The following is a 24,688-nucleotide window of genomic DNA, read 5'->3' as shown; positions in this document are numbered from 1 at the left end:
GTATGTACTGTAAATGTGTCACCAGTTGAAGCTTTGTGGGAAAGCAACTCATTTCTGTTGCACTACTTTTTATTTGTTAAACACTCCTTTTGTGTTTAACCTTTGAACTTTCACCACACTTTGTCACTGGATCGCTGAGGTCAGACATTTTATATTGACATTACTGATGTGGGTAGGTGTGTCACAACTCGTCGGCAAGGCAATGGAGCCGGAGTCTGCCTGCGTTTTTGGGGGGGAGCTGAAAACTTATTGGCCTTAAGATATAATTCTTAGGAATAATTTAGAAAAAAAGTGTGATTGAGTAAATATGCAACACTGCAGTACGTCAGTGACTGGATTCTTTTTCCTACTCTGAATAAAATGTAAAATCTAAAACAGCCTCGTGTCTTTTTGATTGGTGTAAATTATGTTGTACTTAAGGCTTTTCTCTTCTTGGATTAAGGGGCTACATCCATTTTGACTTAAATTATATGTACCCAATCAATGATTCTTGAATATAATTTAAATGCCTCATGAGCTTAGCTCAACTGTCGTCCGAATCTTAGATGTAAGCTTGTTTTTCTCAACGTTTGAATAAACACTATATAAACTATATCATGGATGGTCAGTCCTTGCATCCATAGCTCTGTCTATGAATGTGTTTACATTCCTCCAGCCAAATTCCACAGCTTTTTACCAAAAACGGGCAGGGAAAATGCTTTGTTTCTACTGCTGATCACTTTAAAAAGGAAGAAACACACAACGCCAGTCCAGAGTCATGTGCATACTCTGTCCGTTTATTTATTTTTACAAATCAGGAAGATATGATTTCATGTTATGTAACAGCCTGTACAAATGCAACATACAGAAGAAACAAAATATGTATTATCATAAAAAGCAGCACTGGGCCTTTAAATAACCCCATATCATTTTTCACATTTTGATTGGACGTTGCAAGCAAGTTCGTTTCTTCTTCAAAGCCCACTTTTTTTGTTGCAATAAATTAGGTTATACACAGTTGTGTGTGAGGAAAGTCAACTGAACCTTAAGTCTTGACTCAACCTGTTTTTCTCCTCTCTTTGTCAAAATAATGACTTGGCAAGATGGCGCGGCTATGTATGAATGTAAATGTCATACGTAAGTATATATCAGATTGGCAACAAAATACATGGCTAAAAGAAGATATGCTTTAGAGTCGTCCACATGTAATCAAATATTAGGGGAATATTAGGATCAGGAATGAATTAACCAGTGTTAATCTTTTTTTAATGTAATATGTCAAATGAAGGGTGTTAGTTTCAACGTAAACGGACCACAAAACTAAATGACAAAAACCCTAATGAATTACATTCACAATGTAAACACCAGCATCAGGGCCTGCATTTCGTTAAATACTGCATTTCCCAAGAGTATTTGCACGGACACACCAATGTGAGGGCACACCCCTATGATCTTATTGGCTCTGAACATTTCTCCCTGTTAAAACTATGACCATAGAGTTCTATAGAGGACTCCAGTGTCCAGAAGCAAGTTTGAGCATGGGCAGTGGCATTAGGGACTTCACAATTTTGAAGTAGTCAACTGGGTGGGCCTTCCTATGGGTTAAGGAAGCATCATAAAATTCCATCCAGGGATCAGCCAATGGATTATACTCGTAAGCAAACATTCCATGACTGCAGGTGGCTGTAAATAGCCAACCTTGGCTTTATACCTGTTCAAACAACACACTCTAGGTGGCAGTGTGCACCCTTTCAGTTTGTTTACCAACTCAGAAGTAGAAGAAAATGTACTACTTTAAAATGGAGATGGCCTCACTGGCACTGCCCGTACGGTCACCGACGCCATAATGGGACAGATACGTTACAATCTTTAAAGACTTGAACGCAACTCTAGTGTAAACGACGACGTGTGAAAACAGGCACGTTCAGCAGGCCACAACATTGTGTAAAGTTCAGATAGTACTATGTTATGAAGAACAAACACACCTATCTGGTACAGAATCATGTCAGCTCTATTCATGACATTTCTATCTGCTCTTTTCCTTCACATCAGTGCAGGTGAAGGAGATGAGGACTAAGGAGAGGAAGCCACTTCACACTTTTCAAGATGCCGATAGCTTTGTCGGTGAAACAGATTTGAATAGACCCCTTTTTTCCCCCCACAAGAAACAGTGTATATATCTATACCTCTGCAACATGGGAACGAGAAAGGACCCTCGTCTTAGGAAAGCGCTTTCCACTGACGAAGACAACATTTTTAATCTAGGACAGTAGTGAGTAGAGGGGAGGGAGATGGAGAGGACGAGTCTTACGCATACATGTAGACAGACAGTGTTACACCTGTAAACATTTTCTTCCAGTTTTTTGTGTGTTCCTCCCTCTAAAAAAGGTGCTCTCAGGTCCTTCTCCTGTTCAGGGTTATTTCCAGTCTTTCTCCTCATCGTTTGATTTTGCACTCTCCTCCTCCATTGACACGCGTCTTAAGTCTTTAGTTTATAAAGTCCAATAGTCAGTGACCGTTCTGCGCAGCAGGCGATGGGGGGGTGGCGGTCGCCATTGCGAGGAGGTTTAAAGAACGGTCCAAGTCTTGGAACGTGACCGGTTCCGGTTGTGCACTCAGCCTTGAGAACTGAGGAGAACCACCCCCCCGTACTTGAGAACCAAAAAGAGAGTGAGGAGAGTGATCAGGCTGGGATAAAAGGTGATAAAAACAAGAGCTAGAGAGGACAACAGTGCTAAAAGAAAAACTGCGGTGACCAAAAACTAGTGTTGTATTATGAATGAGAAGTAGATTGTTTTTTACTTGTTTCTTTTCTTTTCTTTTTTAAATTGCCCACAGTGTTCAAAACATAAAGTGCAGGCAGTGTCAGTCTTGTTGTTCTTCTGAATCCACCAAAGCCCCACCCTGTTAAAATTTTTCCAAAACAAACAAAAATGTACTTTGTCCAAAATAAACTAAAATAATGCTGAACTGTCAATGTCAACAATTCCCTTCCTCAGGAACAGGAGGGAAATTACCCAAATTCTAAAGAGTCTCAAAGTCTGGAATTTGGTTGATGGAGTAGAGGTTTTGGAGGCACCGCTGGGATAGAGAAGCTCCCTTATCTCCACTCTATCCATCCCGCTGTTCATCCCTCCCTCACTCCACCCGTATGAGTAGGCCGTAGAGGAGGGTGCCCCCCTGCTCCTTGGTGATCCACTCGATTTCTGTGTTGCTAAAGCGGGGGTCAAGGGGCTCGCTGGCCCCAAGGTTCTGGGGCCCCACCTTGTAAGAGCCCGGCCGCACGCACACCTGGAAACCCACCTGGGCCTGGTGACAACAGTGAGAACGAGGGTCCCGGAATCTGGAGGGAGAGGAGAGCAGGAGTTATGGGAATAAGAATGAAAGAACAAAAGCAAGGCAAGACAGCATAACAATTTCATGGTATACAGTATACTTAGTGGCCAGTTTATTAGGTACACCCATCTGGTACCGGGTCAGACCCCCTTTGCCTCCAGAACGGCCTGAATTATTCGGGACATGGAAACATTGCTCAATTGGTATCAAGGGACCTAACGTGTGCCACAAAAAACCCACACTATTACATCACCAGCTGGCACCGTTGACACCAGGCAGGATAGGGCCATGGACTCCTGACTGCCATCACCGTGACGCAACGGGAACCAGGATTCGTCGGACCAGGCGCTGTTTTTCCACTCCGCAATTGTCCAGTGTTTGTGATCACGCCCACTGGAGCCATTACTTCTTGATTTTAGCTGATATGAGTGGAACCCGTTGTGGTCGTCTGCTGCAATATCCCATCTGTGATAAGGAGCGACGGGATGTGCGTTCCGAGATGCTGTTCTGCACACACCAATGTCGTACTGTGCCGTTGTGGCCCGCCTGTTCGCTTGCACGATTCTTGCCATTCTCCTTCGACATCTCATCAACGAGCTGTTTTCGCCCACAGGACTGCCGCTGACTAGATGTTTTTTGCACCATTCTCGGGAATCATTAGATTGTCGTGAGTGAAAGTCCCAGGAGGCCGGCTGTTTCTGAAATACTGGAACCGGTGCGCCTGGCACTGATGATCATACCACACTCAAAAGACGCTTCGGTTACTCGTTTTGCCCATTCTAACGTTCAATCAAACAGTAACGGAATGCCTCAATGCCCGTCTGCCTGCTTTATATAGCAAGCCACGGCCACGTGACTCACGGTCTGTAGGAGCGAACCATTTGTGTGAACGGGGTGGTGTACCTAATAAACTGGCCACAGTGTATACTTCAATTTGAATAAGTGCAATAGGCAGATAAAAAGCAAGGGCATGAGAGGGACAACGATAGATTTGACACGTACTGCACTTTAGGGGCGAACATCTCCAGGCCGGAGTAGCGCATGGTGGGGGACAGCTGTACCCGGGGAACCTCCTTGTCCCTGTCCCTGTCTCTGTCCCTGTCTCGTTCCCTGTCGGGGAGGCTGTTGCTGTTCTCCTCTGGCTCACTGTAGCCGTTAGGACCCTCCATCTTTGCCGGAGACACAGAGAAGATGGACGAAGTCCCTGAAACACCAAGACAACATGGGTTTGTTAATTTACAACACCGTCATGATTCTTTAATCATTAGGGAAAATGTTTGTGACGGAAATGGTTCTGGAAATCAACCATACGTTTCAAAAGGCTAGACATCTGATTAGTGCTTTGGGAGAGAAACAACACCTTGAGGTGATATGCACATCAAAATAAAGGTGACCTGTGGTCAATTCACTCTATTTTTAGGGGTCCAAAAAAAGTGGAGGAGGAAACAAATGCTGCGTCGTACCAGAGAGCAGCTGAGCATGGTCCAGGGTGCGTCTCAGAGCCCCTACACTGGTGCCGTGGTAGGCTATGTGCCACTTCTTAAACGCACTAGACACCTCGCAGTGGGGCTTGATCCTATAGGGGAGGTAGTACACGCACACAATCACACACAAAATTGTTAGATAACCCTTCTCCCGTCTCCACCTGTATCTCGTGTCTGAGGACATTGATACTCAAAGCCAGTTCTCAAAGTTTAAACTGTATACTATTTTTATTCACATTCTCTCCCCTTATCTTTCGCCAAAGGTGAGAATAGGTAAGATCTATTAATCCATTTGTTAATTGAACTAGATTAAACTCATTCAGTGGACATGAATAGCACTGGGACTGATCTAAAGTAATTGGTTGAAGACAGTTTTCGCAGTCCACTTGATTGGCTGTTTGCGACCTCTGACCTCAGTGCGAAGCGGCACCAGCCGAAGGGCAGGGCGTAGTCCCGGGGGGGCTCCCCTCTCTTGTAGTAGGCCTCGTCCCCCCGCAGCTTGTGGCAAGACTCACAGTAACACAGGTTATACTTGGCATCCTCGTTGAAGTAACCATCTGAGAGAGATGGATAGGCAGAGAGAGAGAGAGAGAACAACAAAGATGGAGTTATGACTGAGCCAAGGATACTCAACTGGATAGCATAACCCCCCACACCAACAGGAAAGCACCCCCCTCCACCATTGAGACCAACAGACCAGCAACAGTACGCAGAAGAGGCACGAAGAACAGAGCACCCCCGGCTGCAGCCGAGCTAAACCAGATGAGGCATCTGCTGAATACAATCTGCTCAAAAACCATTCATTCCTTCTTTGTTATTATCAGAAATAGAATTATCCAATGATTAAATGGATAATAAGATAGTTGGAGCTGTATTGTTAGATTTTAGTGCAGCCTTTGAAGTTATAGATCATAATTTGTTACTGAAAAAAACAAACTTATGGCTTTACATCACCTGCCATCACACGATTGGAGAGTTACGTATCCAATAGAACCCAGAGTGCGCTATAGTTATGCTAAAGTGGACAAACAGAAGGGAAATGACAACATTGAACCATCATATTTGTGTATTGAAGATCTAATAATTTAAGAGGATTGCTGTTTTGAATTTGGTCAAGTTTGTGCCAAGAATGATAAGCCATCAGGTATAGAGTACCACAGCATGAGTCATAAGACTCAGTCAAACAAGGAAATGGTTCCAATCGTTTTTACATCATTAATTTTTCTCCATAGGGGATTTTAGAAACACTTAAAATAAGTAGGCTTACCCTGGCGTGACGTTTCGATAAGTGTAAATCTCTCTAGGACAAGGTGACTTAACAATATATATTTGCATTTATTTATCACCCAAATATTAAATGCTAATTAGCTGCTAATGTGGCTATCATAAAGAACTACAAAATGCCATGATCTGGACGAGACCGCCGAATCAAAAGTTCGAATCGCTGGATTAACTATCTAATGTTAGCTAAATTTAGTAATTAATACATTGGCTAAATGTCTTTAAAATTGTCAATTCTGTGAACTGTCTTGTGCAAGTTTTAAATTGAAACAATACCTGTTAGCAAAGGTGTCAGCTAGAGATGTCGTGCAGGAGCTTGCAGGGATTTGTAGTCATGTATGTATTGTCTACTTTGATGCTAATCAGCATTTTCAAAAAGCGCTGAATATATTGATAAAAAGTCACCTTGTCCGACAGAGATTTACATGGTTATCAAAACGTCACACTAGGGTAAGGATACAAGAAACACTACCCATATTTTAAGCTCTTCTAAAATTCAAGCAACATTAGATGGTCAGTTATTATGGTCAAGTCATATTGACAAAGTTGTTGTGAAGATTGGGAGAGGTACGCAGCGGTCTAAGACACTGCATCTCAGTGCAAGAGGAGTCACAACAGTCCCTGGTTCGATTCCAGGCTGTATCACAGTCGGCCGTGATTGGGAGTCCCATAAGGCGGTGCACAATTGGTCCAGCGTCGTCCGGGTTTGGCCAGGGTAGGCCTGCATTGTAAATAAGAATTTGTTCTTAACTGACTTGCCTAGTTAAATTATATTTTTAGGGATTGTTTTTATATATACACACACACAAAAGTATGTGGACACCCCTTCAAATTAGTGGATTCGGCTACATCAGCCACACCAGTTGCTGACAGGTGTATAAAAGCAAGCATACAGCCATGAAATCTCCATAGACAAACATTGGCAGTAGAATGGCCTTGCTGAAGAGCTCAGTGACTTTCAGCATGGCACCGTCATAGGATGCCACCTTTCCAACAAGTCAGTTTGTCAAATTTCTGCCCTGGTCAACTGTAAGGGCTGTTACTGTGAAGTTGAAACGTCTAGGAGCAACAACGGCTCAGCCGCAAAGTGGTAGGCCACACAAGCTCACAGAACAGAACAGAACGTCTGTCCTCGGTTGCAACAGAGTTCCAAACTGCCTCTGTAAGCAACGTCAGCAGAAGAACTGTTCATGGGAGCTTCATGAAATGGGTTTCCATGGCCGAGCAGCCACACAAGCCCAAGATCACCATGCGCAATGCCAAATGTCGGCTGCAGTGGTGTAAAGCTTGCGCCATTGGAGTCTGGAGCAGTGGAAACGTGTTCTCTGGAGTGATGAACCACGCTTCACAATCTGATAGGCCATCGTACTATCCGGGTTTGGTGGATGCCAGGAGAACGCTGCCTGCTCTAATGCATAGTGCCAACTGTAAAGTTCGGTGGAGGAGGAATAATGGTCTGGGGTTGCTTTCATGGTTTGGGATAGGCCCCTTTTTTCCCCCAGTGCAGGGAAATCTTAATGCTACAGCATTCAATGACATTCTAGACGATTCTGTGCTTCCAACTTTGTGGCAACAGGATTTGGGGAAGGCCCTTCCCTGTTTTAGAATAACAATGCCCCTGTGCACAAAGCGAGGTCCATACAGAAATGGTTTGTTGAGATCGGCGTGGAAGAACTTGACTGGCCTGCACAGAGCCCTGACCTGAATTGGAACGCTGACTGCTAGCCAGGCCTAATCGCCCAACATCAGTGCCCGACCTCACTAATGCTCTTGTGGCTGAATGGAAGCAAGTCCCCACAGCAATGTTCCAACATCGAGTGGAACGCCTTCCCAGAAGAGTGGAGCAGCAAAGGGAGGAGCAACTCCATACTAATGCCCATGATTTCGGAATTAGATGTTCGACAAGCAGGTGCCCACATAGACGTTCTTTTGGTAATGTAGTGTGTTATAAAAATATGTTCTGCGTTTTTGGCACATAGATCTACTGTACAAGTTGTTAAGCCTCTGGTCTTGTCCCATGTTGATTACTGTCCGCTAATATGGTCAGGCGCAGCAAAGAAAGACCTAGCAAAGCTGTAGCTGGCTCACAACCAAGCAGCATGCCTTGCCCTTAACTGCGCACACAGAACTAACAACCACATGCATCATAGTCTTTAATGGTTGAGGGTTGAGGAGAAATTGACTACTTCTCTTCCAGTCTTTTTAAATGAACATTTGTGTGTTGAAAATGGCTAACCACTTGTCTAATCTATTTGCATACACTTCAAAACAGACATACTCCACCAGACAGGCCACTATGGGTTCTTCACTGTACCCAAAACAAAAAACAGATTTAATGCGTCGTTCAGTTATGTATCGAGCCACGTCATCATGGAATGCTCTGCCACCGGAGGTTCCTCAGGCAAAAAGAAAGTATAGCTTTAAAAAAAAAAAAAAAAAAAAGTGTGTGGAGTACTCACCTGGCAGCGTGAGCAGGTCCTTGAAGCGCGAGCACAGGGCCTGGTATTCACAGGTCTTGTTGGGGTTGACCTCTGGAGGGGGCGTCCAGCACACACTCTCTTTGATCCCTGGAGGTCAGATAGCAAAGGTCAAAGGGTAGCACCGGTTGAGGCCAATAAGAGATGTATACAGAGCTTGATATTACTTAGAAGTCAAAACGTTTTAATGTCAAAGAACATGCCAACAAGGACAATAACTTGGTAAACTTTGCATCTACAGAACGCAGAACTTTCAATATGAAAGACATTTTGAACATCAACTGTAAAAGGCTTGCAATGAGTTGACATCATCGTCCTCTCACCGTCAACCATGTCCGCCTTCTCCATGTCGCCTTGGCAACGCGCCTCGCCGCTCTCCCCTCCCACGGTTGGCACGTTGTCAGTCACTATTGTAACCTGCCAACGACATCAGAGGGTGTCACTGACTTGACTTCGGTCGGCCCTCAGGAAGTGTGACAACAGATTACGTTGTACAGGGCCAGGCCGGGCGACAGATTATTAAACCCAGCCTGGCGGGAGGGCTGGGATTAGAGTTACAGACCGACTGAGGGACGGAGTGTCTAAATGAGATTGGGATTATGACTTCGGCCAGGTGGAAGTATTTCAGGATTAGAGAACATAGAGCAACATACTAGCAGATTAGAGTTTCTAGCTACTGATCTAAAAGTGGATCTGAGTAGGACTAGTCTAAAACGGCACCCTACTCCCTTTATAGTGCACTACTTTTGACCAGGGGCTATAGGGCTCGGGTCAAAGGTAGTGCACCATATAGGGAACCATTTGGGACGCACCCTGTGTTTGTGTAGAAGTATAAAAAAAAACGCAGAGGGATGCCTGGGTGGCGGTTTGGTTTTCCACTGGGACTGTTAATCATCATAAAAAATGGTGTTAACTGCATTACCGGGGGTTATATCAGTGGCTAGACTAAGCAGGTAGAATTTAACTTCCTCATCAGATTCAGAATTCTGACGGTTTTGGGTGGGAGGGTGACAGACGTACCTGTTCACACTGCCCGTAGAGGTCTATGAGGGGGTAGCAGGGGGTGGGGATGTCCTGGGCTGCTACCCCCTGGTCCATCCCGTTCACATGGAGGTGCAGACAGCTGTTCCCATCCACTAGTAGACCCAATACTGTACCCTCTGGACATGTGTCCAGGTTAGGACCATAGTTCTCACAGATCTGGGATGAGAAAGAGGATTAATCAACCAATCAATCAGGTTGTTCATTTGAAATGACCAAACGTTCTCAAAAGTAGAAAGTGAGTTGTGAAGGGAGCTGAGTGAGAGACAGCGACTCCGGTACCTTCAGAGAGTTGTGGAAGACAGAGTCTCTCTGCAGCAGCCAGGCAGAGCGTTTCAGACAGCACGCCGTGGAGGGAAAGTTGAGGCGGTCGGGGGAGTGACCTATCACCCCTAGCGACAAGGACGACGTCCACGACGGGTTCAGGCGGTCGATCTGAAACTATGGCAACAGAGACATTCGGACTGTCAGTCACAAACAATAGCGACAGAAAGCACTATATTATATAATGTGTCCCTAAACAACGACGCTGCCACAATCAAAACATACAGACACACACACACACACACACACACACAACAGTGTAGCTACCTGGAACAGTTGTTGTCTGGGCAGGGGTTGTGCTGTGACCAGAAGGCCCTGGTTGTAGCTGGAGACACGGGCAGCTGTCAGTTTCTGATTGGAAAGCTGGATGTTCTTCCCATGGTTCTCCAGGAAGGCCATGACAGTGTTGGGCACCAGGGCCAGCTTAGTGCTTCCAACCTGATGGATAGATTGGGAGGGGGGGGGGGGGCGAGAGATAAATCAACAAGCTATTGTTTCAGTTGCTAAATTCGTGCTAATCTTAAACCACCTGTGGAGCAAATGCTGGCTTCCTACTGTACTTTGAGATATTTGCATGAAAAAAGCTACAAAATAAATGACATTTTCTTACTTTAGAAGACACATTAGTCTAACTTTATATAGCTGTCAAGCTTGTTTCACTCTGATGCTGTCCATCTGTCCCGCATTCCCATCCCTCCGTCTCCTATCCCACTGCATCCCCCAGTCTCCTATCCCACTGCTTCCCTCAGTCTCCTATCCCACTGCTTCCCTCAGTCTCCTATCCCACTGCTTCCCTCAGTCTCCTATCCCACTGCTTCCCTCAGTCTCCTATCCCACTGCATCCCCCAGTCTCCTATCCCACTGCATCCCCCAGTCTCCTATCCCACTGCATCCCCCAGTCTCCTATCCCACTGCTTCCCCCAGTCTCCTATCCCACTGCTTCCCCCAGTCTCCTATCCCACTGCTTCCCCCAGTCTCCTATCCCACTGCTTCCCCCAGTCTCCTATCCCACTGCATCCCCCAGTCTCCTATCCCACTGCATCCCCCAGTCTCCTATCCCACTGCATCCCCCAGTCTCCTATCCCACTGCTTCCCCCAGTCTCCTATCCCACTGCATCCCCCAGTCTCCTATCCCACTGCTTCCCTCAGTCTCCTATCCCACTGCTTCCCCCAGTCTCCTATCCCACTGCTTCCCCCAGTCTCCTATCCCACTGCTTCCCCCAGTCTCCTATCCCACTGCATCCCCCAGTCTCCTATCCCACTGCTTCCCTCAGTCTCCTATCCCACTGCATCCCTCTGTGTGTCTCACCGGCGTGCTGTCCTCCTCGCCATCGCTGCAGCTGTCTGAGGAGAGGGAGGGGGCCTTGATGCTTTCTGCATCCTCCAGCACTGAGGAACTGACGATGGACACAGCCGTCACACGACCATACAGGTCCAGCACCGCATAGACGTTCTACAGGGAGGGGAGAGTTGTGGGTTAGTGGGGTGGTTGTGTGTGTGTGGATGAGAGAACAGTTTGTACGTTCATGAAGTGTTTGTGTGCATGTTAATTGAACATGCTCACACGTGTGTGTGTGTGTGTGTGTGTGTGTGTGTGTGTGTGTGTGTGTGTACCTTGGCCACAGCGGTAGCAGCTGTTCCCATGTCCTCTCCGTCGATGAGGACGTGCATTGTGTCATCACTGCATCTCTTCACGCCCACGCGGTTCCCCACCTAGACAAAGAGAATTCATCTCAGTATCCATCCTATTACCAGTACACACTTGCCCATTTCTGTACTCATCTCGATCCTTTGATCCGTTCCAAATGCACACATTTTTCTAGAGACTATTGGAGTATAATAATGAACCTTTAAATCAAGTAGCTGCAGGGGAGTTCTTTCTGACTATGCTCAGAGATGGATCTCCCCTGAAGCTGCTTGATTATAGGTTCATTATTATACTCCAATAGTCTCTGCCTACTTTTTGGATAGTTTTTCACAACACTCTAGTCACCATCTTTACATCTAAGTTCTCTCTGCCACATTGTTCCCTCTCCACTCCCTCCCCTCTCCTTCCCTTCTCTCACCGTCAATCTGTCCAGGGATGCCCCGTAGTTCTGTCTTTGGAGGACCCCATTGCGTCTGACCTCTGACCCTGCCAGCAGCCAGGTGACCTTGGCGCGGAGCTGTGTGAGGGAGGGGGACAGGCCCGACATGGGGCAGGAGGGCAGCTCTGGGGGGGCCAGGCTAGTCAGACCCATGTGGAGGGAACCAGACCACTGGTTATCTATCTCGTCTATCTTCACCTGGGGGTTGGGGAGGGGAGAAGAGAGAGGATGAGTACTAGTGATGGCGAAAATGGCGTGATTAAGAATTCACTTGTTTTTCTGGATGGAAAAAATATAAATGTACAATTCCTCAATTACAATTACCTACAGTGCATTCGGAAAGTATTCAGACCCCTTGACTTTTTCCACATTTTGTTACAGCCGTATTCTAAAATTGATGAAATTGTTTTTTCTTCTCATCATTCTACACAGAATACCCCATAATGACAAAGTAAAAACAGGTTTTTAGAAATTTTAGCAAATGTATTAAAAATATATATGAAATATTACATTTACATAAGTATTCAGATCCTTTATTTGGTACTTTGTTGAAGCACCTTTGGCAGCGATAACAGCCTCAAGTCTTCTTGGTTATGACGCTACAAGATTGGCACACCTGTATTTGGGGAGTTTCTCCCATTCTTCTCTACAGATCCTCTCTAGCTCTGTCAGGTTGGATGGGGACTGTCACTGCACACAGCTATTTTCAGTTCTCTCCAGAGATGTTCGATCGGGTTCAAGTCCGGGCTCTGGCTGGGCTAATCAATGACATTCAGAGACTTTCCCGAAGCCACCCCTGCGCTGTCTTGGCTGTTTGCTTAGGGTCGTTGTCCTGTTGGAAGGCGAACCTTCGCCCCACCGGAGGTCCTGAGTGCGCTGAAGCAGGTTTTCATCAAGGATCTCTTTGTACTTTGCTCCATTCATCTTTCCCTTGACCCTGACTAGTCTCCCAGTCCCTGCCACTGAAAAACATTCCCACAGCATGATGCTGCCACCACAATGTTTCACCGTAAAGATGGTGCCAGGTGTCAAGACATAACGCTTGGCATTCAGGCCAAAGACTTCAACCTTGGTTTCATCAGATTAGAGAATCTTGTTTCTCATGAGTCCTTTAGGTGCCTTTTGGCAAACTCCAAGCGGGCTGTCATGTGACTTTTACTGAGGAGTGGCTTCCATCTGGCCTGATTGGTGGAGTGTTGTAGAGATTGTTGTCCTTCTGGAAGATGCTCCCATCTCCACAGAGGAACTCTGGAGCTCTGTTCTTGGTCACCTCCCTGACCAAGGCCCTTCTCCCCCGATTTCTCAGTTTGTTCCAAACTTCTTCCATGTAAGAATGATGGAGGCCACTGTGTTCTTGGGGAACTTCAATGCTGCAGACATTTTTTGGTACCCTTCCCCAGATCAGTGCCTCGACACAATCCTGTCTCGGAGCTCTATGGACAATTCCTTCGACCTCATGGCTTGGTTTTTGCTCTAACATGCACGGTCAACTATGGGACATCATAGACAGGTGTGTGCCTTTCCAAATCATGTCCAATCAATTGAATTTACCACGGGTGGACTCCAATCAAGTTTTAGAAACATCGAGGATGATCAACGGAAACAGAACGCACCTGAGCTCAATTTCAAGTCTCATGGCAAAGGTGTGGCGAAATCCTGCACGGGGCCTTCACCGTGCGCTGCCACTTTAAGAGCGCATGAGCAGTAAGGAAGGAGGAAATAAAAGATAGCTCGTTCAGCTCTTTGGGGAGGAGCTCTTGGGTGGCGCGACAGTTTGATTGTGTGTGCTATGCTGCAGAAGTTTTGTTTTCAGCGTATGTAGTTATAAAGTATTTAACTCAATCATCGGTGTGATCGCTCTACGGCGTGATCGTTTTCGTTTGGGACCGCGCCGGTTATGGATCGCATGGATTAGTAGCAACATTGTTGCGAAGCTTTAACCTACAAACCAACAAACCATCTGACAGTACACCGGCACGCCTGAAGACCCCAGCTAAGATCTCTCTTGTTCCCTTTTTCTCTTTCTCTTCCCTCCATTCCAGTGCCTTACCCTGCAACAGACTCTCTATTTTCCTAATGTACATCCCATTGAAGTTCATGGGAGCTGGACTATTATTGCCCTGCCAGAAGTATTTGGGTGGACATTTTAGTTAAAAGGGAGGTTGCTTTCAAGTGTGTATTGTTATTTGAACTGTATTGAGGTTGGGTGTACTGAGGACATGTGGCCGAGAAGATTGTGGACATTTTTAAGGCCTTTGTTGTGTCTATGAACATCCCCCACATTCATACCCTCTGCACTCCTCCACTGGAAGATAATACAGATTATTGCAAATCCTCTGTTGATAACTGGGTTCTTTATTGTATGAAGTTGCTGTTAAATTGCTCTGCCATTATTATTATTATTATTGTATGAGGTATTCTTGGTGGGGTTACCCCTGTGCTGTGATGTGGGTTTTATAGGGTGTGTATTCTCTTTTCTCTCCACTGGCTATCTGGTAAACAGGCTACACTCTAGGCAGTCTCTTCTGCTGATGTGTGTGGGTCTGGTAGTGGTACTCTCTCTATTCTACTCTTTTCCTTTCGGCATGGTTAATACCTGCCTGGCGCCCGAACAAAATCTTTCTTTACCCCTCTCTAATAAATACCGCTACAAAGGTATCGGTTCTTGTTTTTTAAATAAATTTGCAAAAATGTCTAAAGAAACTTGTTTTCCCTTTGTCATTATGGGGTATTGTGTAGATTGATGAGGAAAACATTTAATGAATACATTTTAGAATATGGTAACGTAACAAAATGTGGAAAAAGTCAAGGGGAGCTTTACAAAAAAAAGCGATGCTAAACTCCACCCCAGCAACTCTACTTTCAGACCTTGAATACCTCTCCATGGTATTCCCCCTGCCCTGGCTCACCTCGAACAATTCGTCTGTTTTGAGTTCCTTGGCGCTGAAGACGATGCCATGAGCGTATCCTCCTACCCGGACGGCCTGGCAGCCCTCTCCCAGCAGAACCACGTTCTTACCATGTTTACTGTGGAGCCGGTGTGCCACGCCTGCCACTACACACACACACACACGTGCGTACGTACGTACAGAAAGAGACACACGCACAGGGGAAAAGGAGATGTGAGCCAGTTCATTTGCGGTCTGTTGTTTAACAATTTATTTAAATCCGGAACCTGAGAAAAAACACACGTCCGTGGCGCGTACCTGGTGAGTGTATGGGGAAGCTCTTCTCCGTTATGTTGCTGGTACACAGACTGTTGTCCAGAGGGCCAGAGGAACTGGTGATGGACACCTGGACACACTGACCGTACAGGTCTATCACCGCATACACCTCTAATGGAGGGAGGGAAGGAGAGTGTTTTGGAAAGTTGACAAAGACAATTAATCTTAATGAGACAAATATCGATAAATAAAAAGTAAAATAACTAAATAGCAGCTCTTTTATGCTAAAATATCACTGCTAAGTGTATTTATTCAGAGACGCTTGTGGCAGCTAACTAAAAATACCCTTAGCAAACAGCCAAGACAGCGCAGGAGTGGCTTCGGGACACTATCAATTCCATTTTAATAAATTCATGAGACCCCTAGCACATACAGTGCCTTCGGGAAAAGTATTGAGACCCCTTGACCTTTTCCACATTTTGTTACGTTACAGCCTTATTCTAAAATGGATTAAAAAAAAAAATACATAACTCATCAATCGACACACAATACCCATAATGACAAAGCAAAAGCAGGTTTAGACATTTTTGCAAATAAAAAAATAGAAATACCTTATTTACATAAGTATTCAGACCCTTTGCCATGAGACTCGAAATTGAGCTCAGCTGCATCCTGTTTCCATTGATCATCCTTGAGATGTTTCTACAACTTGATTGGAGTCCACCTGTGGTAAATTAAATTGATTGGACCTGTCTATATAAAGGTCCCACAGTTGACGGTGCATGTCAGAGCATAAACCAAGCCATGAGGTCAAAGGAATTGTCCGTAGAGCTCTGAGACAGGATTGTGTCGAGGCACAGATCTGGGGAAGGGCACCAAAAAATGTCTGCAGCATTGAAAGTCCCCAAGAACACAGTGGCCTCCATCATTCTTACACAGAAGAAGTTTGGAACCACCAAGACTCTTCCTAGAACTGGCCGCCCAGCCAAACTGATTCAAATCAGAGAGAAGGGCCTTGGTCAGGGAGGTGACCAAGAACACGATGGTCACTGACAGAGCTCTAGAATTCCTCTGTGGAGATGGGAGAACCTTCCAGATGGACAACCATCTCTGAAGCACTCCACCAGCCACTCCTCAGTAAAAGACACGACAGCCCGCCTGGAGTTTGCCAAAAGGCACCTAAAGACTCTCAGACCAGAGAAACAAGATTCTCTGGTCTGATGAAATCAAGACTGAACTCTTAGGCCTGAATGCCAAGCATCAAGTCTGGAGGACACCTGGCACCATCCCTACCGTGAAGCATGGTGGTGGCAGTGTCGGGATGTTGTTCAGCGGCAGAGACTGGGAGACTAGTCAGGATTGAGGCAAAGAAGAACGGAGCACAGTACAGAGAGATCCTTGATGAAAACCTGCTCAGGACCTCAGACTGGGGCAAATGTTCAGCTTCCAACAGGACAACGACCCTAAGCACACAGCCAAGACAATGCAGGAGTGGCTTCGGGACAAGTCTCTGAATGTCATTGAGTAGCCCAGCCAGAGCCCGGACTTAAACCCGATCAAACATCTCTGGAGAGACCTGAAAATAGCTGTGCAGAGACGCTCCCGATCAAACCTGACAGAGCTTGAGAGGATCTACAGAGAAGAATGGGAGAAACTCACCAAATACAGTTGTGCCAAGCTTGTAGCGTCATACCCATGAAGACTCAAGGCTGTAATCACTGCCAAAGGTGCTTCAACAAAGTACTGAGTAAAAGGTCTGAATACGTATGTAAATCCGATCAGTTATTTATTTGTAACAAATTAGCAAAACTTTCTAAACCCGTTTTTGCTTGGTCATTATGGGGTATTGTGTGTAGATTGAGGGGGAAAAAACAATTTAATCCATTTTAGAATAAGGCCGTAACGTAACAAAATGTGGAAAAAGTCAAGGGGTCTGAATACTTTCCGAAGGCACTGTATATGGGGTTGTGATAAGATGCACATGACAACTGGTTCCATTCACCTTTATCTGGCGGCAGTCCGGTGCAGGCCACACCCTGGTCCACCCCATTGATGTAGTAATGGAGGTCGCCGGTGGCCGAGCGCATCATGCCGATCCTACTGCCCGTGGTCAGGGAGTCAAGGTCACAGCCGTAGTTGTTACGCATGGTGTTGCCGTCCTGCATGATGGCCGTGCCACTGGCGTGCGAGGGGAGAGATAAAACGTTTGAATTACTGTTTCTTCAGGCATTAACAAAGACAGCTAGGTGAACCACGCATGTCCAAAGAGACCTGAAAACGTTTCATTAGCTCCCTGAGCTAATAGGCTTTAGCTCAGTGGGCTAAAACAGGCGCGCAGCAGGACACCTGGGTTTGAACACAAACAAACATAAACCCTTACCTAAGCATCCAGGTGTCGTAGTCTATATCCGTCATGGTGTTAGGAAACTCCAGCTCTTCTGGCCTGATGGAAGTCACACCTGGACAGAACACACACAGACAAACATATCACCCCTCTGCTGTGGGTGTGGATAGGGCTGTGTGAAGTTTGAGAGGGGTAAAATAGAAACTCCTTACCTGCCATTATCTTACCTGCTTCTATTGACCCCGACCAACGGTCTACCATCTTCTGAATGACTATCTCAAAGAGCTCTCCATCTCGAAGGCACCTGGCAATGGACAACACACAGTCTTGACACACACAAGTGATGTGTGTGTGTACTTTCTGACCTGTTGGAAATGACGATTGTGTGTGTGTCACACTGACCTGTTGGAGATGACGATGGCGTCGTTGAACTCGGAGCGACAGTTTTGTCTGAGGGCAGTGCGCCCCCCGTTGGTGATCACGGCGTTGGTGCCGTGCAGCTGGTGGAAGCGCAGGTCGTTGGCACTGTTGCCCCCGGCAACCGAGCATGGGCTGCCGGGCGACATGACGGTGGGGCCCTCCGAGCTGTCCTCTGGGAGAGGGGGGAGGTCCGCTAGAGAGGGGGAGAGAGAGATGGATTTAGTCATGAATGGTTGTGGAGACAAAAAGTTTGTTGAGACACTAGCAGCTTTTAGAATGTTCTTGTGAACCTCTCTACCTTCCTCCCTCCCATCTCTCTACCCCCCCCTCATCCCTCTCACCCATGTCGTCCATGATGGTGGCCTGTGCGGCCTGGCCATAGAGGTCCACCACGGCGTAGACGCTGGGCGGGATATTCCACGCCGCCGGGCCCTGCGCCACCCCGTTCACAAAGAAGTGTAGGCTCCCGTCCTCCTTACGCACCACGCCCACCGTGTCCCCCGCCTGGGGGGGAGGAGAGAGAGAGCACGGAGTGTTAAGTTGACAACTACGAAACACAAGAGGCAGTAAGTAGTAAAATGATAGTGTCCTATGTTGATGGTGAGGGAAAGAGTGAGAGCATCAGTGGTAAAAAAGAGAGAGAGGGGGGGGGGGGTAGAGTTTGATAATATAAGGCTGACTGTAAAGTATATTTCCCACTCACTTTGAGTCGGTCCAGGTTGTGTCCATACTCGTCCAGTATGGTGGTTCCGTTGTGCATCACCCCATTCCCGGTCATCATCCACGTCCCTGAGAAACATCATCAGTCAATCTATACCTCTTTCCAAACATACTGTACATTGGAGTATGAAAAAGTAGATTAATAAAGCCCCTATCCATAGACACTGCTCAGAGGATTGGAAGGGTAATGAGGTGGAAACTCAACCTAGACAAAAAAAAGAGGTCGGTATTACCCAGGGTGTCTAGGGGTAAGAGGTCAGATTTACCTGGGGTAAGAGGTTGGTATTATCTGGAGTGTCTAGGGGTAAGAGGTCGGTATTACCTGGGCTAAGAGGTGGGTATTACCTGGGCTAAGAGGTGGGTATTAACTAGGGTGTCTAGGGGTAAGAGGTCGGTATTACCTAAGGTAAGATGTTGGTATTATCTAGGGTGTCTAGGGGTAAGAGGTTGGTATTATCTGGGGTAAGAGGCTGGTATTATCTGGGGTGTCTAGGGGTAAGAGGTCGGTATTATCTGGGGTAAGAGTTTGGTATTATCTAGGGTGTCTAGGGGTAAGAGGTCGGTATTATCTGGGGTAAGAGGTTGGTATTATCTGGGGTGTCTAGGGGTAAGAGGATGGTATTATCTGGGGTAAGAGGTTGGTATTATCTGGGGTAAGAGGTTGGTATTATCTAGGGTGTCTAGGGGTAAGAGGATGGTATTATCTGGGGTAAGAGGTTGGTATTATCTAGGGTGTCTAGGGGTAAGAGGATGGTATTATCTGGGGTAAGAGGTTGGTATTATCTGGGGTGTCTAGGGGTAAGAGGATGGTATTATCTGGGGTAAGAGGTTGGTATTATCTAGGGTGTCTAGGGGTAAGAGGATGGTATTATCTGGGGTAAGAGGTTGGTATTATCTGGTGTGTCTAGGGGTAAGAGGATGGTATTACCTGATTGGTTGGTATTACCTGAGCGCAGGTTGGTCATGGTGGAGGGCAGCTGCAGGTAGGCGGGGTTGTGCGTGGTCACGCCAATCTCAATGGAGCCCGCCCACTTGTCCACCATCTTGTCGATGCGCACCTGGAACACCTCGTTGGAGCGCAGCGGGCGGCCACTCAGGACCACGCCGTGGTTGAAGTCGTCCGTCGCACTGCCCGAGGAAAAATTCACACAATCAAATCAATTTATACATTTATCTATTTAGCAATATATTGTATAAGGCATGTCACATACATACATGTCATTATTTATAAAGGCCCTTTAACATCAGCAAGAGTCAAAAAGACCCCAAAGAGCAAGCGCAATGTCGTCATTGAGTTGGTAATGGACTGTAACGATGTTGCCACGCCTAGGAGGCAGGGTCAGAAATCATCACATAAGAGTAGCTCCTATTTTTGACCTGTGAGAGTGTAATAGGAGTGCATCATCATCAATAATTATTTCTAGAGAAACCAAATATCTGTATTTCTGATGTTGAAAATTATATCCTTATCCTCAACTGTCTACGGAGTCGACTGGTCCTTTTCTACAAATACAAAAAGGGCCGTAAACTGACCATTTGAATCATACAGACAGTTGATAATAATATTGTTTGGATCAAAGCCATGGTTACGTACTGAGGGCGAAGAGCAGTCCTGCCTTCACTGATGATGGCCGCCTTTTGCCCACAGTTGGTGTGGAAGAGGAGGCGGTCGGTGGCGTCAGGGTCCGAGGTGAGGGAGAGGGCGGGCCGGGGGCGGCCCACGTCGGGGGACAGCGCCCGCATTATGGCGTTGTTGCGACGCAGCCGGTCGCTGTGGTTGTGATTGTGGACGATGGTCACCTTGACCGCCATGCCGTAGAGGTCAACCACGCCGTAGACCATGGGAGGTGTCTGGGCCGCCGCCACGCCTAGGGGGCAGGGTCAGAGGTCAAATTGAGGTCATGGAAGAATTGGATGTTTGGATGAAATATGATAATGATTTGCAATTGTATGCATTTCTTGAAACTACCATAATTTTTTACATTGTACGGGTCAAAAATCACCACTGCATGACAATTAAGCAATACATCAAATAACAATGAGTATGTAAAACATAATAACAATTTCAACAATGTGTATTTTTATGAAATAAAATATTTCATGCATTTTCGCTTCATGGTTTGTCTGTCCTTAGGTCGCCGCAAGGTTACTACTATACCAATGGACGAGCTCTAAGTGACTATCCCTCCAACGCCACGCTACAGCCATTCAATCCCTCTTTACATTGACGGATGCTCCTGGCGTGTCACTCTCACCTTGGTCGATGCCATTGATGTAGAAGTGAAGAGCTCCGCTGGCCTTGTGCATCAGGCCTATGTGATCCCCTTCCTGGAAGACAGTGACACATATGGCATTAGGCTGTGTGTGTGTGTGTGTGTGTGTGTGTGTGTGTGTGTGTGTGTGTGTGTGTGTGTGTGTGTGTGTGTGTGTTGTACTGACCTGCAGTTCGTCTAGGCTGAATTCACAGTACTCCCGACGGGTCCCTTTGCCGTTAGTCAGGATACCACAGCCACTCATCATGATTGTACCTGGGAAGGCAAGAAACACACACACACACACGCGGCATGAACTTAATACGTACTGTAACATGATCTATTCCACAAAAAACTGCACACAGAATAATGCATCTTGCCGTTTTGTGTGTGTGTTACATACCTGAGCGCAGATTTGTCATTGTGGCAGGGTAGTCCAAGTTGTTGGGGTTGTGTGTTGTCACGCCGATCTCAATCGACCCCGACCACTTGTCCACCAGCTTATCTATACGGATCTGTGGCAACAGAAACCAGGGGAGTATTCACTCAAAACGTTTTGCGACAACAGAAAACGTAAGTAAGCGTTTGTTATTGGACAAGTTCAGGCAGTCCCTCCCAGCTTCGGTCCTTTTGGCGTCTAGTGAATTCTCTCACCCTGTATCCTCCAGAATATAGAAACATTCACCAATTTTCCAATTTACAATATATTATTCATATCAAGCTGCAATCCAGCAGATTCAAATGAAAATGTACTTATCTATTCACAGCCTGTGGCAGTAGCATCATGACTATTAATTGGCTAATCTGAAGCCTCCAGCTTTATCATATGAAGAGGAGTAGCCTTAAATTGTGATGTAATAGCAAAATGGTGACACTTCACCCCGCCGTCCGAAACAGATGTCATAAACATGTCGTAAACAGTTATGACAGCGGGTGTCAGCTATACATCTGTTTCATCATTAATATGACAGCACATGTATTCTTTATTCTTCGCTCTAAACCCCGCCCTTTGTCATTCTAAGCATTCACATCTCAGTATTGGAGCCAGTCATTGGCCGCACCTCAAACATCTCGTTGTGTCGGAGCGGCCGGTTGGTCATGACCACGCCGTTGTTGAACTCGTCCAGCGGCCTCCGCCTCTCCGCCGTCTTGTTGTTGTTGCTCAGCTTGATCAGCGTACCGCACTTCTCATGGAACAGCAGCGCGTCATTGGTCATCATCCCGCTCGTCACCGCCCCAAGTCCCACCCCTCCCGCGGGGCTGTTATTGGTGCTTCCGGTATTGCCGGTTCCGGCCCCGCTGTCACTGTTACTACTGTTACTGTTGACAGCTCCCCCTCCGCTGCTGCTCCCCCTGTCCCCTCTACCCCCTGTCCCAGAGTATGTCCCCGTTCCTCCCCCCAGGTCTCGTCCTCCTCCGCCCTCGTCCTCTGAGCGGTAGAGGGACACGATGGCATTGTTGAACACGTCAAAGAGCTGGTGCTCCGTCAGAGCTACAGAGTTAGAGAAAGAAAGAAAAAGACAGGAAAGAGAGAAATGGAGAGAGAGAGACCGGAGAGAGACAGTCAATAATGTTGCATCATTGATCAAATGTAATAGATATTCAGGTAGAGCCTTGGGGAGTTTTATTTTCGTACCCGTTTCAGGCTCTATGTTGTTGGGGAACTTGTCAGGTCGGTTGTGAGTAGGAGGGAGCTCCGGCACTGAGATAAAGGAGGAAAGAGACGAAACAAGAGTGAGAGAGACAGGAGTCCGTCTTTCCCTTATTTACACTTCTACAACCTTTCACACAATGACACACCGAACCCTATCTTTTAATACATAAACATTGCAAACAAAAACAACTCCTACCTTCCTCTGTCGTCCCGTTTGTCGCTGCTGCCAGATTCACCACTGACGTCAGATCCTCGGTGTCTCCCTCCCTGACCCCGCACACCACCACCTCCTCATGCCCCTCCACCGTCTCCCTCTCCGTATCTCTCTCCATCGAGGAGGGCGGCTCGCAGCTCACCACCGTCACTTGCGTACACTTGCCGTAGAGGTCCACCACCGCCCAGAGGCGCGTCGGGAGACCGCTGGCAGCTGCACCACAGTCATGCCCGTTCACCCACAGGTGGAGCTCGCCGCGGGCGCTCCGCTGAATAGGAGAACAGAAATAAGAATAGCAATATTCAATTTTTAGAGAAAGACATCTCAACCTCCCCAAATACACACACACACACACACACACACAGAGTTGAGAGGCACAGGGTCAGCCATAGAGCAGCCCCCCTGGATGGAGAGCAATTGTAGAGATTGAGTGCCTTCCTCAAGGACACAACGGCAAGGCTCAGTGACCAGTACCCCTCCTGTTACCAATTCAGTGCCCGCCTCTCTTAACCACTAGCCTACTTACCTGTATGCCCACGCGGTCGCCCTCGGCCAGCTGGTCCAGGTCACGGCCGTACTCCTCGAGGACGGAGCGGCCGTCGCGTAGGACTGAGCAGCCAGAGACAATCCAGGAGCCTCCCTTCAGACCCGTAGCGCTGCTGGGGAAATCGAGACAAGCCGGGTCCAGAGCAGTCACCCCAATCTCTACGGAGCCGCTCCATGAGTTCACCTGCAGAAGAAAGTGACATTTATTTAGGCTTCTAGTTCATCTATTTATTTTATGTCCCTTTTTAGATCTAGTCAGTAATGTACAATACATTTTATAAACTGGGTGGTACAAGCCCTGAATGATGATTGGCTGACAGTCGTAGTATATCAGACCGTATACCACGGGTATGACAAAAGTTATTTTTACTGCTCTAATAACGTTGGTAAACAGTTTATAATAGCAATAAGGCACCTCGGGGGTTTGTGATATGGCAAATATGCCCCAGCTAAGGGCTGTTTCCAGGAACTCCGTGCTGTGTCGTGCATAAGAACTGCCCTTAACCGTGGTATATTAGCCATATACCACACCTCCTTGGGCCATATTGCTTAAGTATAGCCTTCCAATGTTATTCCAAATAAAATATTGCTATTCTTATTTCTTTATTCCTTTGTTGTTAGCATATATACAGTACCATACAAAAGTTTGGACACACCTAGTCATTCAAGGGTTTCTCTTTATTTTTATTATTGTCTACATTGTAGAATAATAGTCAAGACATCAAAACTATGAAATAACACATATGTAATTATGTAGTGACCAAAGGTGTTTAACAAATCAAAATATATTTTATATTTGAGATTCTTCAAAGTAGCCACCCTTTGCCTTGATGACAGCTTTGCACACTCTTGGCATTCTCTCAACCAGCTTCATGAGGCAGTCATCTGGAACGCATTTCAATTAACAGGTGTGCCTTGTTCATTTGTAGAATTTCTTTCCTTCTTAATGCGTTTGAGCCAATCAGTTGTGTTGGCATACAGAAGATAGCCCTATTTGGTAAAAGACCAAGTCCATATTATGGCAAGAACAGCTCAAATAAGCAATGAGAAACGAGATCTCCGCATGTGTCGTTCCCATCGTGAAGCATGGAGGAGGTGGTGTAATGGTGCTTTGCTGGTGACACTGTCTGATTATTTAGAATTCAAGGCACACATAACCAGCACGGCTACCGCAGCATTCTGCAGCGATACGCCATCCCTTCTGTTTGCGCTTAGTGGGACTGTCATTTGTTTTTCCAACAGGACAATGACCCAAAACACCTCCAGGCTGTGTAAGGGCTAATTGACCAAGAAAGAGAGTGATGGTGCTGCATCAGAAGACCTGGCCTCCCCAATCACCCAACCTCAAGCCAATTTAGATGGTTT

At 46.6% G+C, this 24,688-nt stretch overlaps 1 protein-coding gene across 1 annotated transcript in view; it reads right to left on the bottom strand.

Annotated features, from left to right (window-relative positions):
- Positions 1-755: 755 nt before the first annotated feature.
- The window catches only part of LOC120049677 (neuralized-like protein 4), a 29,081-nt gene continuing 5,148 nt past the window's right edge, over positions 756-24,688 (bottom strand). Inside the window, exons 2-31 of the mRNA XM_038996026.1 lie at positions 23,304-23,507; positions 22,760-23,045; positions 22,546-22,611; positions 22,356-22,401; positions 21,971-22,208; positions 21,313-21,424; positions 21,097-21,185; positions 20,913-20,985; positions 20,252-20,525; positions 19,604-19,785; positions 18,641-18,726; positions 18,279-18,441; positions 17,920-18,130; positions 17,745-17,821; positions 17,554-17,632; positions 17,176-17,351; positions 15,216-15,344; positions 14,919-15,064; positions 11,989-12,207; positions 11,537-11,635; positions 11,232-11,375; positions 10,190-10,360; positions 9,881-10,039; positions 9,578-9,757; positions 8,881-8,974; positions 8,540-8,647; positions 5,212-5,356; positions 4,779-4,891; positions 4,318-4,519; positions 756-3,322 (exon numbers count right to left, since the gene is read on the bottom strand). Coding sequence (XP_038851954.1) covers positions 3,118-3,322; positions 4,318-4,519; positions 4,779-4,891; positions 5,212-5,356; positions 8,540-8,647; positions 8,881-8,974; positions 9,578-9,757; positions 9,881-10,039; positions 10,190-10,360; positions 11,232-11,375; positions 11,537-11,635; positions 11,989-12,207; positions 14,919-15,064; positions 15,216-15,344; positions 17,176-17,351; positions 17,554-17,632; positions 17,745-17,821; positions 17,920-18,130; positions 18,279-18,441; positions 18,641-18,726; positions 19,604-19,785; positions 20,252-20,525; positions 20,913-20,985; positions 21,097-21,185; positions 21,313-21,424; positions 21,971-22,208; positions 22,356-22,401; positions 22,546-22,611; positions 22,760-23,045; positions 23,304-23,507 — 4,476 coding nt within the window. The 3' untranslated portion in view covers positions 756-3,117. The remainder of the gene's footprint in view (positions 3,323-4,317; positions 4,520-4,778; positions 4,892-5,211; positions 5,357-8,539; positions 8,648-8,880; positions 8,975-9,577; positions 9,758-9,880; positions 10,040-10,189; positions 10,361-11,231; positions 11,376-11,536; positions 11,636-11,988; positions 12,208-14,918; positions 15,065-15,215; positions 15,345-17,175; positions 17,352-17,553; positions 17,633-17,744; positions 17,822-17,919; positions 18,131-18,278; positions 18,442-18,640; positions 18,727-19,603; positions 19,786-20,251; positions 20,526-20,912; positions 20,986-21,096; positions 21,186-21,312; positions 21,425-21,970; positions 22,209-22,355; positions 22,402-22,545; positions 22,612-22,759; positions 23,046-23,303; positions 23,508-24,688) is intronic.

The sequence above is a fragment of the Salvelinus namaycush genome, chromosome 6 (genome assembly GCF_016432855.1).
Source record: "Salvelinus namaycush isolate Seneca chromosome 6, SaNama_1.0, whole genome shotgun sequence".
NCBI lineage: Eukaryota > Metazoa > Chordata > Actinopteri > Salmoniformes > Salmonidae > Salvelinus > Salvelinus namaycush.
Note: the sequence above shows the minus strand (reverse complement) of the source record. Positions and strands in the feature narration are given on the sequence as shown.